The sequence below is a fragment of the Drosophila elegans genome, unplaced genomic scaffold (assembly GCF_018152505.1).
Source record: "Drosophila elegans isolate 14027-0461.03 unplaced genomic scaffold, ASM1815250v1 contig_1, whole genome shotgun sequence".
Lineage (NCBI taxonomy): Eukaryota > Metazoa > Arthropoda > Insecta > Diptera > Drosophilidae > Drosophila > Drosophila elegans.
The window spans coordinates 419,159-432,440 of record NW_024545461.1 but is presented as its reverse complement, the minus strand read 5'-3'; the positions used below and the strand labels follow the sequence as shown (position 1 = coordinate 432,440).

Below are 13,282 nucleotides of genomic sequence, written 5' to 3'. Positions count from 1 at the left end.
GGGTGTCAAAAAGGGCAACCTTAAAGGATGATATATCTCTCACTTGCTTAATGTTGAACTTTGTGTCAGCAAAATCAGACGTATAAGCATTTAAACTCAAGTGGGATTTAACATCATCAGTAGTAGCACCCGAGTTCAAGCATTAGATGAATAAGGTTAAATATCGGGCAACACCAAAAATTGCACTGGGCTTTCGAGGTACAACGCCCGAGATGGGGATTGCTGGTTCTGACACTTGTACATTATTGGAAGATGAAGGTTGGGACTTCAATGACCTAATGTTCCCAGTAACGGGGAAATCAGCAGTGGCAGTGGGTGGATTAGGCGCTTGTACTTTAATGGAAGATGAAGGCAAAGCATTCACAGTAGAAAGCAATTTCAATAACAATGCATAGGCTTTAAACTCGGTTAAAATAAAAACGCCATTATTTCTATAATTTAATCAAAACTTCACAAAATTAACAGATCACATAAACACAACCGCTCACAAACGACGCTAAATCGTTATACCCCCGCATCTATTGTAAAAATTACATATTCTTTATGCGTATATGTGTATAAAGCGTTGAAGCTTCGATAATTTTCAGCTACATTGTTCAAGCGTTCCTATAGCAGCTAAATGATAATGTTTTTCGGTAATGAAAGCCGTTATTTTGAATTATTACAACATTTTTTTTTAATATTCCGATTGTTTTTTTAATGGGCAATATAATATAGTCGTCCGATTTCAATCGAATTAAAACCGTTACTGTGTCTCAAAAAACTAAAAAATTATTTTAAAAAACACCCGATCTGCGCCGTTTTTTAACTTGATTTGCGTACACATAAAAAAACACGATAGAAAAGTTTTCTCTACACATAAAAAAACACGATAGAAAAGTTTTCTCTAGTGTTGGTGTGTACTTAGGTGAAATAACATGAGGCTATCTTTTACCTTAGCCAGGTAAAAAAATGTTTACTACAAGAATATGCTCTGTTAGGTATTAAGTTACAGAAATATTTATATTTTTGTATTATTTTCGCAAATATGATAATAACCAAGAAAGGAAGGAAACATCAGCTAGCCCAAGTTAATATACCCTTGCAGCTATTGCAAAAATTTAATATTATTTAAAAGGTATTGATTTCGAAATATGCGTATTAGTTTAAAAACATTGAAGCAATGATGATTTTTAGCTCAATTATTCGATCGTTTCTTTGGCAGCTATGTAATTTAGTTTTTCGTTCGAAATAAAATAAAAAGTATAATTTTTAATTATAAAACAGTTCAAAAGAATCAAAAAAAAAATTAAAAAATTAAAATAGTTAAAACTATGTTGTTTGTCAAGGTTTTTAATCTTCCGATTATTCTCATGGGACTTAAGGGGGTCAAGTGACGACCCGTATTATAACATGGGACTTAAGAAGCTACAAATTTGCCTTTGTTAAAAACAAGAAAGCAGGCAATTTTAGCAAGTCGAAGACCCTTGAAGCTTTTGCAAAAATGAAAAATTCTTGAAAACATTTAAATTTAGAAATTTTTGCGTATATGTTTAAAAACATTGAAGCTTTGTTGATTTTCAGCTCAATTATTCGATCGTTCCTATGGCAGATAAATGATATCGTTTTCCGATTTGAATAAAACTAAAAGTGTATTTCTACACTATTAAATCATTACTAAGTCAAAAAGATTTTTTTTAAATTAAAAAAAATTGAGAATTTACTTTTTTTTAATTTATTTTTATAAATAAATTGATTGCTCCCATAGGAGCTTTATGATATAGTCGTCCGATTTTGATGAAATTGAAGCCGTAATTCGGATGCATTGAAGTGATACTATATATCGAAGAAATTATAAAATTGAAAACAAACAGCAAAGTAATATTTTTTTTTTTCTTTTTTTTTCGATTGCTCCTATGGGAGTTATATGTCGTCCGATCCGTCCCCCCCTAAAGAAGAACGAACCTAAACATGAAGGCTTAAATATCGACATGCAGTTCTTTAAAGAATACTTAACTTTAGCAATGGATAAAAGAACAGATATATAAATGAGAGATAAATGTTGTTTTGAGTTTTGAATACAAATTATTAAACTGTTGTTCTTAAATTAAAATTAAAAAAATATTTTTTTCTTATTTTTGGTTTAAAAGTCAGATCATAACTCTTAATTATAAATTAAAAGTTTGCATCAAAAATCTCGAAATATAAAAAACACGTTAAGAATTTATTATACGTACTTTTGAAAACAGTCACGAATCAGTTTGAAGTTGTGAGTAATCCTATTGACTAGTGCGCCTAAACAAGAAACACAACTAGTTACTTCGGCTTGGTTTCGTGAAACAACTAGTAACATTAAGTGCTCTTCCAACGTTGCCAAAAAAGATTCACTGGCATTGTTAACCAGAGGGACTACTTTTTCGAGAATATCCGCAACAGCACATATGAATTTAGCAGCTGTGGCAGAATGACATTTTATATTAAGATAGGGCTCTATTGTCATAGCATGTCTAATTAGCAGTTGCGGCCGCACTTTAGCTAGCAAATGCAGTGTGGTAATACAACCCAACATTCGCGCATTATCAGTGCCCTCTAATTCAATCAGTCTGTCAATTAGACCGTCAGCTAATTGTTGACAAGCTACCACGATTTCCTGTGGGGGCTCCGTATTTTTCCTTATTGGTTCTTGTACACATCCATCAGACTTTAACATAGTGTCCTTTGGTTTGAAGATCTATATTATCAACACATACAAAATTATGTTAAATTTTTAAGAAAATAATTTTTACTTACACTCATAAGAAGACCCTCCAGCCAAGTGGTTCCAGTATCATGAGCAGAATTTACCACGTCAATTATTTGATTGATTTTCCGCTGTATGCCAAGCTAAATTTAAAAAACAGAGGGTTAAAAAATTTGTACAGTAAAACAACAAGATTCCCTATATATTGTTGTCGTTATAGAAAACAAATTTATTTTGAAAATGGAAATGGTATAATTTATTTATAAAATTAACTACTCTTAGGTAGAATATCTATGTAAGTCTTAAAACCAAATTTTAGTTTTTTACCCTTGCAGAAGGCTTTATAATCTCAGTTAAAAGTTTTGTTGCACCCACAATCATTCTTGTGGCGACATGATGACTTGCCAAAAATATATTCGTATTTTTCATACTGATTTTTTGGCAGATTTAGCTGAGTTTACATAGTTGCTTTAACATAATTATTAACAAAGTGCACAGACTCTGGAATGTAAAAATCCACAGGGAAAAACGCAGTTTAACCAAACATCCCGGTACCCTTAAAAGGATCTTCTTTCTACATTTCTCAGTATGTCAAGACACACTGGCCTACATATTTAAATTATTATCGCAAACATATAAGCGGACCGAGTATTAAATATCAAAAGAATTACAGCAAAGTTAGACAGTAGGTCAGCCGAACAATCTGTACTTCGCCGAAACAATACGGTTAGCTGACACCACGATTTCATATATCGGGCAATAACTTGTGCTACCAACCCATTTTGTCTATAGTAAAATAAGAAAAATATTTATATTTCTCTTTCCACTTACTTTGTTAGCCTAAACACTTTTGTACCAGTAAATTTCCTATAAATACCGTTAAGTTTATTCAATGAATTCAGTATCAAACTCAAACGATCAAAGAGCTGTTACTCAACCCCAGTCGAAATCATCAGAGGCTGTCGCTGTGTCTTCAGATCCTCACGTGACGTGAATTCAACAAGAAATAACATCCGGAATGCATTGGGGATACTAACCAAATAAGTCGTTTTACCGAAATTGTCAAGAGACGGCAGCTTAAGGAAGCTTGAACTAAATCGACTTAGGAAATTAGAAGGCTGGTCAACAAGGCGACTATCTCCATGAAACGATGTGATAAACCATTTTTTTTTGACACCGGACACACATAGCAGTCAACTAGGTGACACTTTAAAACCCCTCTTACGTCCTCAACCATTCTTACAGATCTGTCAGTCAGATATGAGGCTACCAAAACTTTGCACCGACCTTAGACTGTTCCAGTTTCTTGAACCAACTTTGGTTGCGACTCGAAGTGTATCCAGCATAAGCGAATAAAACACTTCCATCGGGTCATAAACACAGAACAAGGAACGAAAATGGCGGACGGCAAAGGAACATCTGCAGAGGTACAAGAAATATTAGATACACAACAGGAAATAGCAAATGACATTGCTCTGTGTATCAAGAATTAAAAAAGGTGTCCATCCGCAAACAAAGCAAGGCTGTCGGGCCTTAAAGAAGCCTGGTAGATGTTTATGCGATAATATCTGTCACAAAAAAAATGAGGCACATGTAAAGTTCGCCAATATACTAATATATTTAAAAAGGTCTCAAAAAATTCTATCGGAAATTGGCAGCCTGGCACCGAAATTAGTGACAAAAGGCTAACCTCACTGTGCCGTCGACAATCGTTTCCTTAAAGGCCGCACTTAAGGAATATACGACTTTAAAAGGGCAACCCTCTAATGATTTCGTGTGGACACAAGTACAAGAAGTCCACCTAAGAATTTACGAGGGCCCAGTCGAAAGTGCAGAAAATACTCATTCGACGGGGAACTTTTAAAATTGAGTTCAGTTTTTCGATCTGTTTTAATGCTTGGTCCATGAAACAAACATACCCGCGATCAAAAAGATGTGGTACCTAAAAACCCTATTGATTAGGAATTCTGAAAAAATGATACGCCAAATATAACTCAAAGAAGAAAACTATATGCAAGCATGGCGTAGTTGACTCATATAACAAGACAAAAAAACTTGCGACCACAGTTATTAGTCGATTGCTGAAGAAGAACGCATGTTTCGACAATGCCAAGTCACTACATGAGCTATATCTAACTACTATAGAATCCCTCGCCTCATTAAAGGGCATAAGCATTGACGTTTCAACTTGGGATCCATTCCTTGTTGCGATGGGTTCAAATAAGGTGCACATAACAAATAGGGCTTTGTATGATCAATCTACAGAAGTACAGCCTTCGCACGCTTGATTTTCTTGATCAAAGAACAATGAATTCTAAAATATGTGAAACAAAAGAATTTGACTTGTGTATCATCATCAAGCGGTAAAGTAAATTCGTGTAAATTCTGTAGGAAGGGGTTCCATCCGTTATATAAATGTGAGGAATTCAAATCGAATGAGGTATGCTAACAATTAAATTGGGTTTTGAAACAGAAAAAGTGTGTCAAGTACTTAAGCATTGATCATAAAACAAAAAATTGCCGCAGTGGAGCGTTTTTCAAATGTATGAAAAATCATCACACGCTATTTCATCTTGAAACCGCTTTAGGATCTACCGAGCCTCAAGCACCAATTGTAGGTGCGGCGAGCAACAATAACAATAACCTACTCGTCACAGCCAAGGTGGCAGTACAAACCAATAATGGGCAATACGCTTATATCAGAGCTTTGCTCGACTTTGAATCACAGATTAACCTGATCACGAATGTTTTCAATGTTATCATTGAAGCTCCACAATGCAACATTACGAATTAAAGGGATTGGCAGAGTTAAAAAAAACTAGTAAGGCACACGTCAATATACTAGTGAAGTCACGGTATGGTGGTTCTACACAGCGAATTAAAGCATTTGTGTTACACCAAATAATACCTGATCAACCAGCTCAACCATTATCGCTGAAAACTACGAAGTCAAGAAATACGCATTGGCGGATCTTAGCTTTGACAAACCTGGGAGAATAGACTTGCTCATTGGAGCAGAGCACTATTATTCATTACTACTACCAAATCAGCAACGCCTCTCACCAAGGGATCGCAGCCGGATAGGTATATTTTATCGGCAAATCTTTTGCAGTTAACCCAATAAACATACAGGAGGCAAACAATTTAATAGAAAGGGCTTGGACATTGAAAGTTCTGGAAACAACTGACAGGCAAAGGTGTCCCGTAGAAGCGTTTTGTGAAAGCCACTTCGTCGGAAGTTTGAAAAGCCTCTGGAATACTTAAGCGTCACATCACTTGGTTGGCACCGTTGTTCCCAGAAGATAAATGTTGCAAACGCGCAAAGCCCGAAGAAGAGCCAAATGAGTATCCCAACGAGCAACCAACACGTCGTAAAAAAGTAGTGATGTTAACAATACTCTGAAATAATCTACGACCAACGTGGCACTGCTCGGATGATGGTTTTTAGAATGGACACTTATTATATACTACTACTTAAAATCGTACCATGATGACATAAAATATTTAAACTCCGGAATCGGTCAACAAGCCCAAATGAGTCTGAGAATGCTAAATAAACCAGAATTCGGGTCAATTCTAGGACACATTCAACCTGTATGCGCAGAGTTACAATCCAGAAGTGCACTATTGCACCACTTTCGACACCGCAGGTTTCCAGTCAATGGTCTTGGGAACATAACAAACTCGTTATTATTATTATTATACTGAACTATCAATATCATTTAAAGAAATTAGGTATTAACTGATAATCGCCTTAAGGTGTTGGAGCACCATATCGCCTTAATCTAGCAGAAGAACGGAAAATATCAGGGCGATTGGAGGTAACAAACCTCTTAACTGATATTCGTCATCGGACAAATAGTTCTACTGTGGCCTCTCCGAAGAAACTAAAATAACAACTCGATAAATGTTCAGGGCGATTGGAGGTAACAAACCTCTTAACTGATATTCGTCATCGGACAAATAGTTCTACTGTGGCCTCTCCGAAGAAACTAAAATAACAACTCGATAAAATCAAAGACCATTTAGCACCAGACCAAATGCTTCCGGTCTCAACGGAAGATGCAATCGAACTGTACAAAATCATGCAAGCAGAAGGAACCATAACAGACACCCATAGTCCGCGTCACATTTCAAATGGTATCCACAACGTCTCAAGAAGTCAAGAGAAGTCAGGAACATGTACTCATTCAAACTAAGGACTTGCATTATTGTGGTCAACGCCCACAAAGATCAATTCGTGGGATTCACTGAGGATGAGTACCAATGATGCCAAACTGTTCTCAACAATGTCCACATCTGTTCCGCTTATCAAACAGTATTCAACGAAAAGGACCGATGTGAATTCAAATTATTCAACAACAAATTGTCAACGCATTGTGATATTATTGAAACCACTTTCGACATGGTTTGGGTCAAAACTTCACAACCCACTTGATCTTCAATCTGTCTGCAATGGTCAGCACACAACGATACACATAGAAAGAACTGTGTTACTATATCTTTGACTTCTTTCAAGTGTGTCTTATAGCGCAAATGCAACAGACGCTTTGTGATGCTGTGAACACGTTTTTGGGAGTAAACGCAAATAGTAATGTATCTGAAGGATGATCCCACTGGACACCAAGTGCACTGGTCACGCCGTATGTACTTAGGTTGAGATCGTTGTTAGTGTGACTTTCTACGAACTTATTGTGATTTGTCATTTAGTACACTAAAACTGACCGCGTTCTAGTAATTTGGTGACTTCATCCTTTACGAGTCGATAGCTCATCCGCTCCGATTAGTAAATCGTCGACTTAGAACTTAGTCCTTATAACCGCAGTACCAATGGGATATTCAGCTAAATAATGTAGACTACGTACAGCGAGATATGGTTTGGAAGCCTGGAAAGTCTCCTCAGAAAATGTACTGAAATCTGAGTCAGTTGTGTCAACATTTACTACATTTGTACATTTTTGCTATGTCGGCGACCAGGGTCAGGGCCGTAGCTAGAGCATCGGGGACCCTGGGACAACGAGTAAATTGGCCGATAAGAAGGGGCACCGCCCCACCTGTCCCAAGCTAGCTACGGCCCTGGTCAGGGCATATCGTGCTAGTCAAAATCGTAGTAGTGCGGGCCCGCTAAGTTAGGATTTGTCAGGAGTGCCATGTGGCCCATTTGTTCATATTCGTTCATGAACATACTATATTGTGTGTATATTTCCAGTAAACGTACAAATCACCGTTCGTTCATGCTCCTCACACAATTGGTGTTCTAGCTTCAGTCGCTTCTACCTCCCATATACGCTTTGAATTGGCATTAATGGCTGCTGAACCTTGAGCCAGATAAAAACCTATTACTCCCTTGATTGATTTGGGCAGTGGCTTTGAAGAGTCAGCAAATGGGAGCCAAGTTTGACTTGGTTCACAGCGAGGATATCGAAGAATGCCTGTGCCCCTACCAGCATGTAAACGCTTCGGGAAAGATGAATTTGGTTATCCGCTAAAGGCGTAATAGGCGGAAGATTCCAGGTTGAGATTTCAATTTGTGTATACGGTTGATATGCGATGTTAGGCGTTATGCAGAGACAGTTTGAAGGGCGAATTCGAATTTGAATTCTGTGCTTTTTTTTGAGCAAAGGCCTCGGTCATAGAATTGACCTGGTAGCACGAGTGGTTGAGAATAGGCACTGCTGTGGTTGCAAATGAGCATATATTTTTCGTTTTTTTTTGCCATTTTTTTATTTTACACGCCACTAAAGGATGGTCATTGTTCTCATGTATGCTTAGGAGTGTTCAAAGATCCCAAATATTCGGGTATCAAGTGCAGTGCAGGTAAAAGCTTGTCAGCATTCTTGTGTTGTTATAAGAGGCGTCCGTGTCTATCACGGCCAATAATCCAAATGACCACTGTCGTCGACCCAATGGTGTAGCAAGATGTCTAGCCAGACGGTTCGTGAAATCCAGCAAGCGATCTCTGTATCGATTTGAAAAGCTACGATTTGTCTCCTTAACCGTCGGCACTCCCGTGTCGTTAAACAATGGTGCCATTTCACACCCAGTATCCTCCTAAGCGCCTTTGATATGCACGCTTGTACCCTTTTAAGAGATGACTCACAAGCTGTGCCCCAGCCTTGAAGAGTCACTTAGCCCGAAGGGTTAGACCGTTTTCTGGACGAAGAAGCCAGTCTATTCTGTCCAGTTTTGATCTTGCTGAGCCTCACACGCGGTCAATTTGTCCTTTCCAACAAAGGCGACGGTCCAATGCGACGGTTCAATGGCGCAGGTCAGATGTGGCGTGTTACGTTTTGTCGAAGTTCAGTGAAATAATCCACCCAGAAGCCCAACACTCGATCGGTTGTGACGAACTGGTTGATGGTTGTGATGATGCAGCCTGCAGACAGCTATGGTGATGCAACAGCATACGATTAGTCTGATTGCATCTTCGACAGAAAATTGTCGACGGAGAATTTGACTGGGCATTCGTTTTTACCACTTCTAATCGTTGCGGTGAATCCAAATTCCGAAACTGGTCCCATGCCATGAGCCTGCGTCCAGAACTGCAGCAAAAAACACGAAAAGGCTTGGTAAGCGCAAATGAGGAGTTGTGAGCGTTGTTGTCGGATGCAGACGCAATGCGTAATTGTTCTGCATTCGACCAGTTAACAGGCTGCAATTTTGATGTTTTTGTAGGCATAAATATTAGCGCGGGCTTTTCATATCAAGCCTTCAACTTATCAAAAGCCTTGGGAAAGTTCTCATTAGGGACTGGGAACGCCATTACTGCTCCCAGTGCTGGGCCCTTCAGACAGTTGAGAAGACTGTTGAGTTTATCGATGAATGACGAACGACGAACGACGTAAACGACGTTAGGAAGTTCTTGTACTCCGTGTCAGTATCATCGAAGGTATTCAGTGGCAGTCTTGGAAGTTTTGACTGCGGTGGTGACGGAGTTCTGGAGGAGTTGTTTGATAGCCAATTTGGTGGTGATGAGTCCAGTGTTTCAGTATGACACCGAATTCCGAGACACCATTGGAGTTCAGCGGAAGAGCGGTTGAAAGATTCCTTCTCAACATCAACCAATGATTTTATGAGCGAAATGTTTCGCTTAGCATTGGCTCTTTGACCCTTGGCCCCGTCAAGTGGGCTTGGGCTCGCCAACATGACTTTTTTCACTTAAATCACAATTTTATAGGTTAAAGTTGCAGCGCGCAAGACGACAGAAAAACTTCTGCGACGGTTAAGCGTGACGTCTTGCCGTTAGTTTCCGAAAGCGCCAACTTTTTGGGGTGACAAATATAAGGACAAGCGGCTACAGAAGATCGAAAACCGAAAAGAAATGCAGAAACAAAACGTTTCCCTTGTAATTTTGAGTCGACAGTAGATCAAGAATTGCAAGCGCACACCGAAAACGAAGAATTTTCCCGTTCGTTTGCGACACTGGGCTGCACGCACAAAGTTTTTGGCACACTTAATTAATAAAGATTCATTAGTTGTTTAGTTAAAACAGTTTAGCTAACAGACATGTCCCATGTTGAGCGCAAAATGTCCACAAACTATTTTGTTGCGACTTGAAACTGGGTCTGGGAAGTGTGTATGTTGATGACTAGTCAAGAATATGTTCTCCGTTTGACACTCTTTTTATACCTTTGCAGAGGATATTATAACTTCAGTCAGAAGTTTGCAACACAGTGATGGAGAAATTTCCGACCCTATATATATTTTCTTGATCAGCATCACTAGGAGAGTCGATTTAGCCATGTCCGTCTGTCAGTCCGTCTGCCCCTCTGTTTCTACGCAAACTAGTCTCTCAGTTTTAAAGCTATCTGCATAAAACTTTTTCAAAAGTTGTCTTTCGTTTGCAGGTAGTACATAAATCGGAACACGACGGATCGGACGACTGTAGCATATAGTTCCCATAGGAACAATCAGAAAAAAATATAAATAAAGTATATATATGTATACATATAGTAATGGTTAAACATTCAGAATTACGGTTTAGAGTTCATAAAAATCAAAGGACTAAAAAAATAATATTTTTTTAACTTAAAAAAAAAAAATTTTGAAATATTAATAATTTGACAGTTCAGAATGACGCTTTCAATTCTATTACAATCAGCTGAGTTAACATAGATAGTTTAACATAATTATTAACAGAACGTACTCTAAAATGTAAAAATACACAGTGAAAAACGTAGTTTGACCGAACAAGAGTGATCATTATATTATATAGCCATGTACGTTTTTTGTCTTACGTCTGACAGATAGTTTGTGGCTAACTTTTTAAGAATACCGTTTTCAACTTTATAAAAATCTGAAAACGATTTCATATAGCTTCTATTATAACGGCAATTATCTTTTTTGGAAAACAGACATAGTTTTATGGGTTTTGAGCATATACAAACTAAAATCGGTAAAAAAAAAATCGTTTTATAGCTTCAAGGGCACATACACATCGGATTGCCGAAATATGCTTATTTTCTTGTTTGTTTTTAACTCAGAAAGAATTTAGTTTAACTTTAACTTTAGTGTTTATAATTTATAATATCATATAGGGTCTCTTATCCCGGTTATAAAATACTTTAAACGGTGTTTTAAAACAGCTTTACGGGTTATATATAGTTAGAATTTAAGAATACACACAACTACAAGCAAATATTAAAAGGCGTTTCAAATTGCTTGAAAGTAAAAGTACAAACGATAAAAGCGTTGTTTTCAAATTGGTGTTTTCAAAGTCGACGACCAACATTACTTGAGAACGGCTTAACCAATAAGTCTCAAATTTTAACCAGAGCTTTTTCAATATATTTTTAGGAATTGATCGAATGGTTTTTCGCACCGAAAAATAAATTTATTTATAAACAATTTATGTCCGAAATTTTGGTCAAAAATACATTTTTTTTTAGATACCGTTTCACTAATTTTACTTATATTGCCTCGCCGGGCAACGCCTCCATGATTTCTGGGGCTTGTACGTTTTCTAAGCATGTTTTTAGTTTAACTGCATGTGATGTTAATTGGTTCATATGCTGACAGTATATTGTTTTCAGTAGGGTAGAATTTGATTGGCCAGCGACTGCCAGCAATCAGCCGTTCTGTTATACGTGGCGTTGCCACTTTTGTTGCGGTGCTCCCTGAGCTCCTTTAAAAATAAATATTTTTACTAATACTAAGTCTTAAAATACAGTTAAAATAATATGTGAACTAATTTTTGTTTCAACAAATTTAAAAGTTTTTTCGGATAAAATTCTGGAAAGTTAGTCTTTTCGGTTAAGCACTTTGCGTTTTTAAAACATTGCTGGTACTCACTTTGTCATTTTTTATACATGGTGTAAACCACATTTTCATAAAAACTTCAGTAACAAGTTTTTGAATGCCTTCTTCGTCATTGACACGTCGTATCATTTTAACGCAAATTTCGGGAATTTTCGCAAAATCTGGATATTCTATACAGATATCTCTTAAAATTTTTATGACTCTTTTCCGCACGGATACCCCAGTATCCTAAAAACAAAAAGTTGTTAATTAGATTTATAAAATACAGTTTTTTAGGACAAATTACCAATATTCGAGTCGACAGCATGTCATAATATTGATCGATTAATTCTTGATTACTAAGCACAAATTTTCCAACCAAATCTACCGCAGCTTCTCGTACTGAAATAGCTGTATCTAGGAATTTTTGATTAACACCCATTTGCATGTCTTTTCGTTTCAGTACCAATGGATCCACTTCCACAATATTTGCAAGACATTTCATTGCACGTGTTCTTACTGCAATGGACGGTTCACTGCGTTATACCAAAAATGAGCAATAAGTTAAACTGTATGAAAAGGCAAACGTTGATAAATACTTACTTAACTACTAAAATAATTTTTTTTAAGCATCCATCGAATGATTGACTGAAAGGCCGTTTAGTGGCCAGATACTGCGCTATTAGTTGTGCATTGTTATAATCTATGTATGTTTTTATATGCTGATTTGATGTGTGGGTTTGCTCTCCAGAAACTGCAAATGGCTTAATTTTATTGATTAAATATAGCTTTCTTGCCTCCAATGTGTTAAATATTTCAAGATTAAGCTCAAAATCAATATCGACAATAGACGGATTTCCATTTTTTTGCGATTCTTCGATGTCTATTTCTTCGCACGATCCAGAATCGGATGTATCCAAATATTCACCTTAAAAAAATTAAAACAATTTACAAATGTAGTGTATAAAGATTAAGAATTGAAATAGGCTTATTTGTTTTATTTATATAGTTTCATAATTAATTCGTTAACATAAAAGAAGGCAGTACATCTTATTTAGAAAGATTATTTTTTGACTTTTATTTTAATTTTTTTTTTGTAGTGTACAGAATTTTTAATTTTAGTTGGGCAGCGTCTTTTACATTTTTTTGGCTTAGGTTCCAAAGATGAACAAAATTGACAGATGATTAAAATATTGATTTTTCAGAAGCATTGAATACAGACAGGCTGGCTGTTTAGTACAAATTTTTCTGTGGAGGACGGTTAGTAGTCTGAACTATATGAACTGTAAACATGTCTACACAAACATTACCCCCAGTTAAAGGGCA

General features: G+C 36.9%; 1 protein-coding gene across 8 annotated transcripts in view; it reads right to left on the bottom strand.

Annotated features, from left to right (window-relative positions):
* The window catches only part of LOC108149213 (nipped-B protein), a 191,366-nt gene that overhangs the window by 22,499 nt on the left and 155,585 nt on the right, over positions 1-13,282 (bottom strand). For all 8 annotated transcript variants that reach the window (XM_041707769.1, XM_041707318.1, XM_041707440.1 and 5 more), the window contains 5 exons: positions 12,560-12,884; positions 12,264-12,492; positions 12,011-12,205; positions 2,770-2,862; positions 2,217-2,710 (listed from right to left, as the gene is read on the bottom strand). In XM_041707769.1, the coding sequence (XP_041563703.1) occupies positions 2,217-2,710; positions 2,770-2,862; positions 12,011-12,205; positions 12,264-12,492; positions 12,560-12,884 (1,336 nt within the window). The remainder of the gene's footprint in view (positions 1-2,216; positions 2,711-2,769; positions 2,863-12,010; positions 12,206-12,263; positions 12,493-12,559; positions 12,885-13,282) is intronic.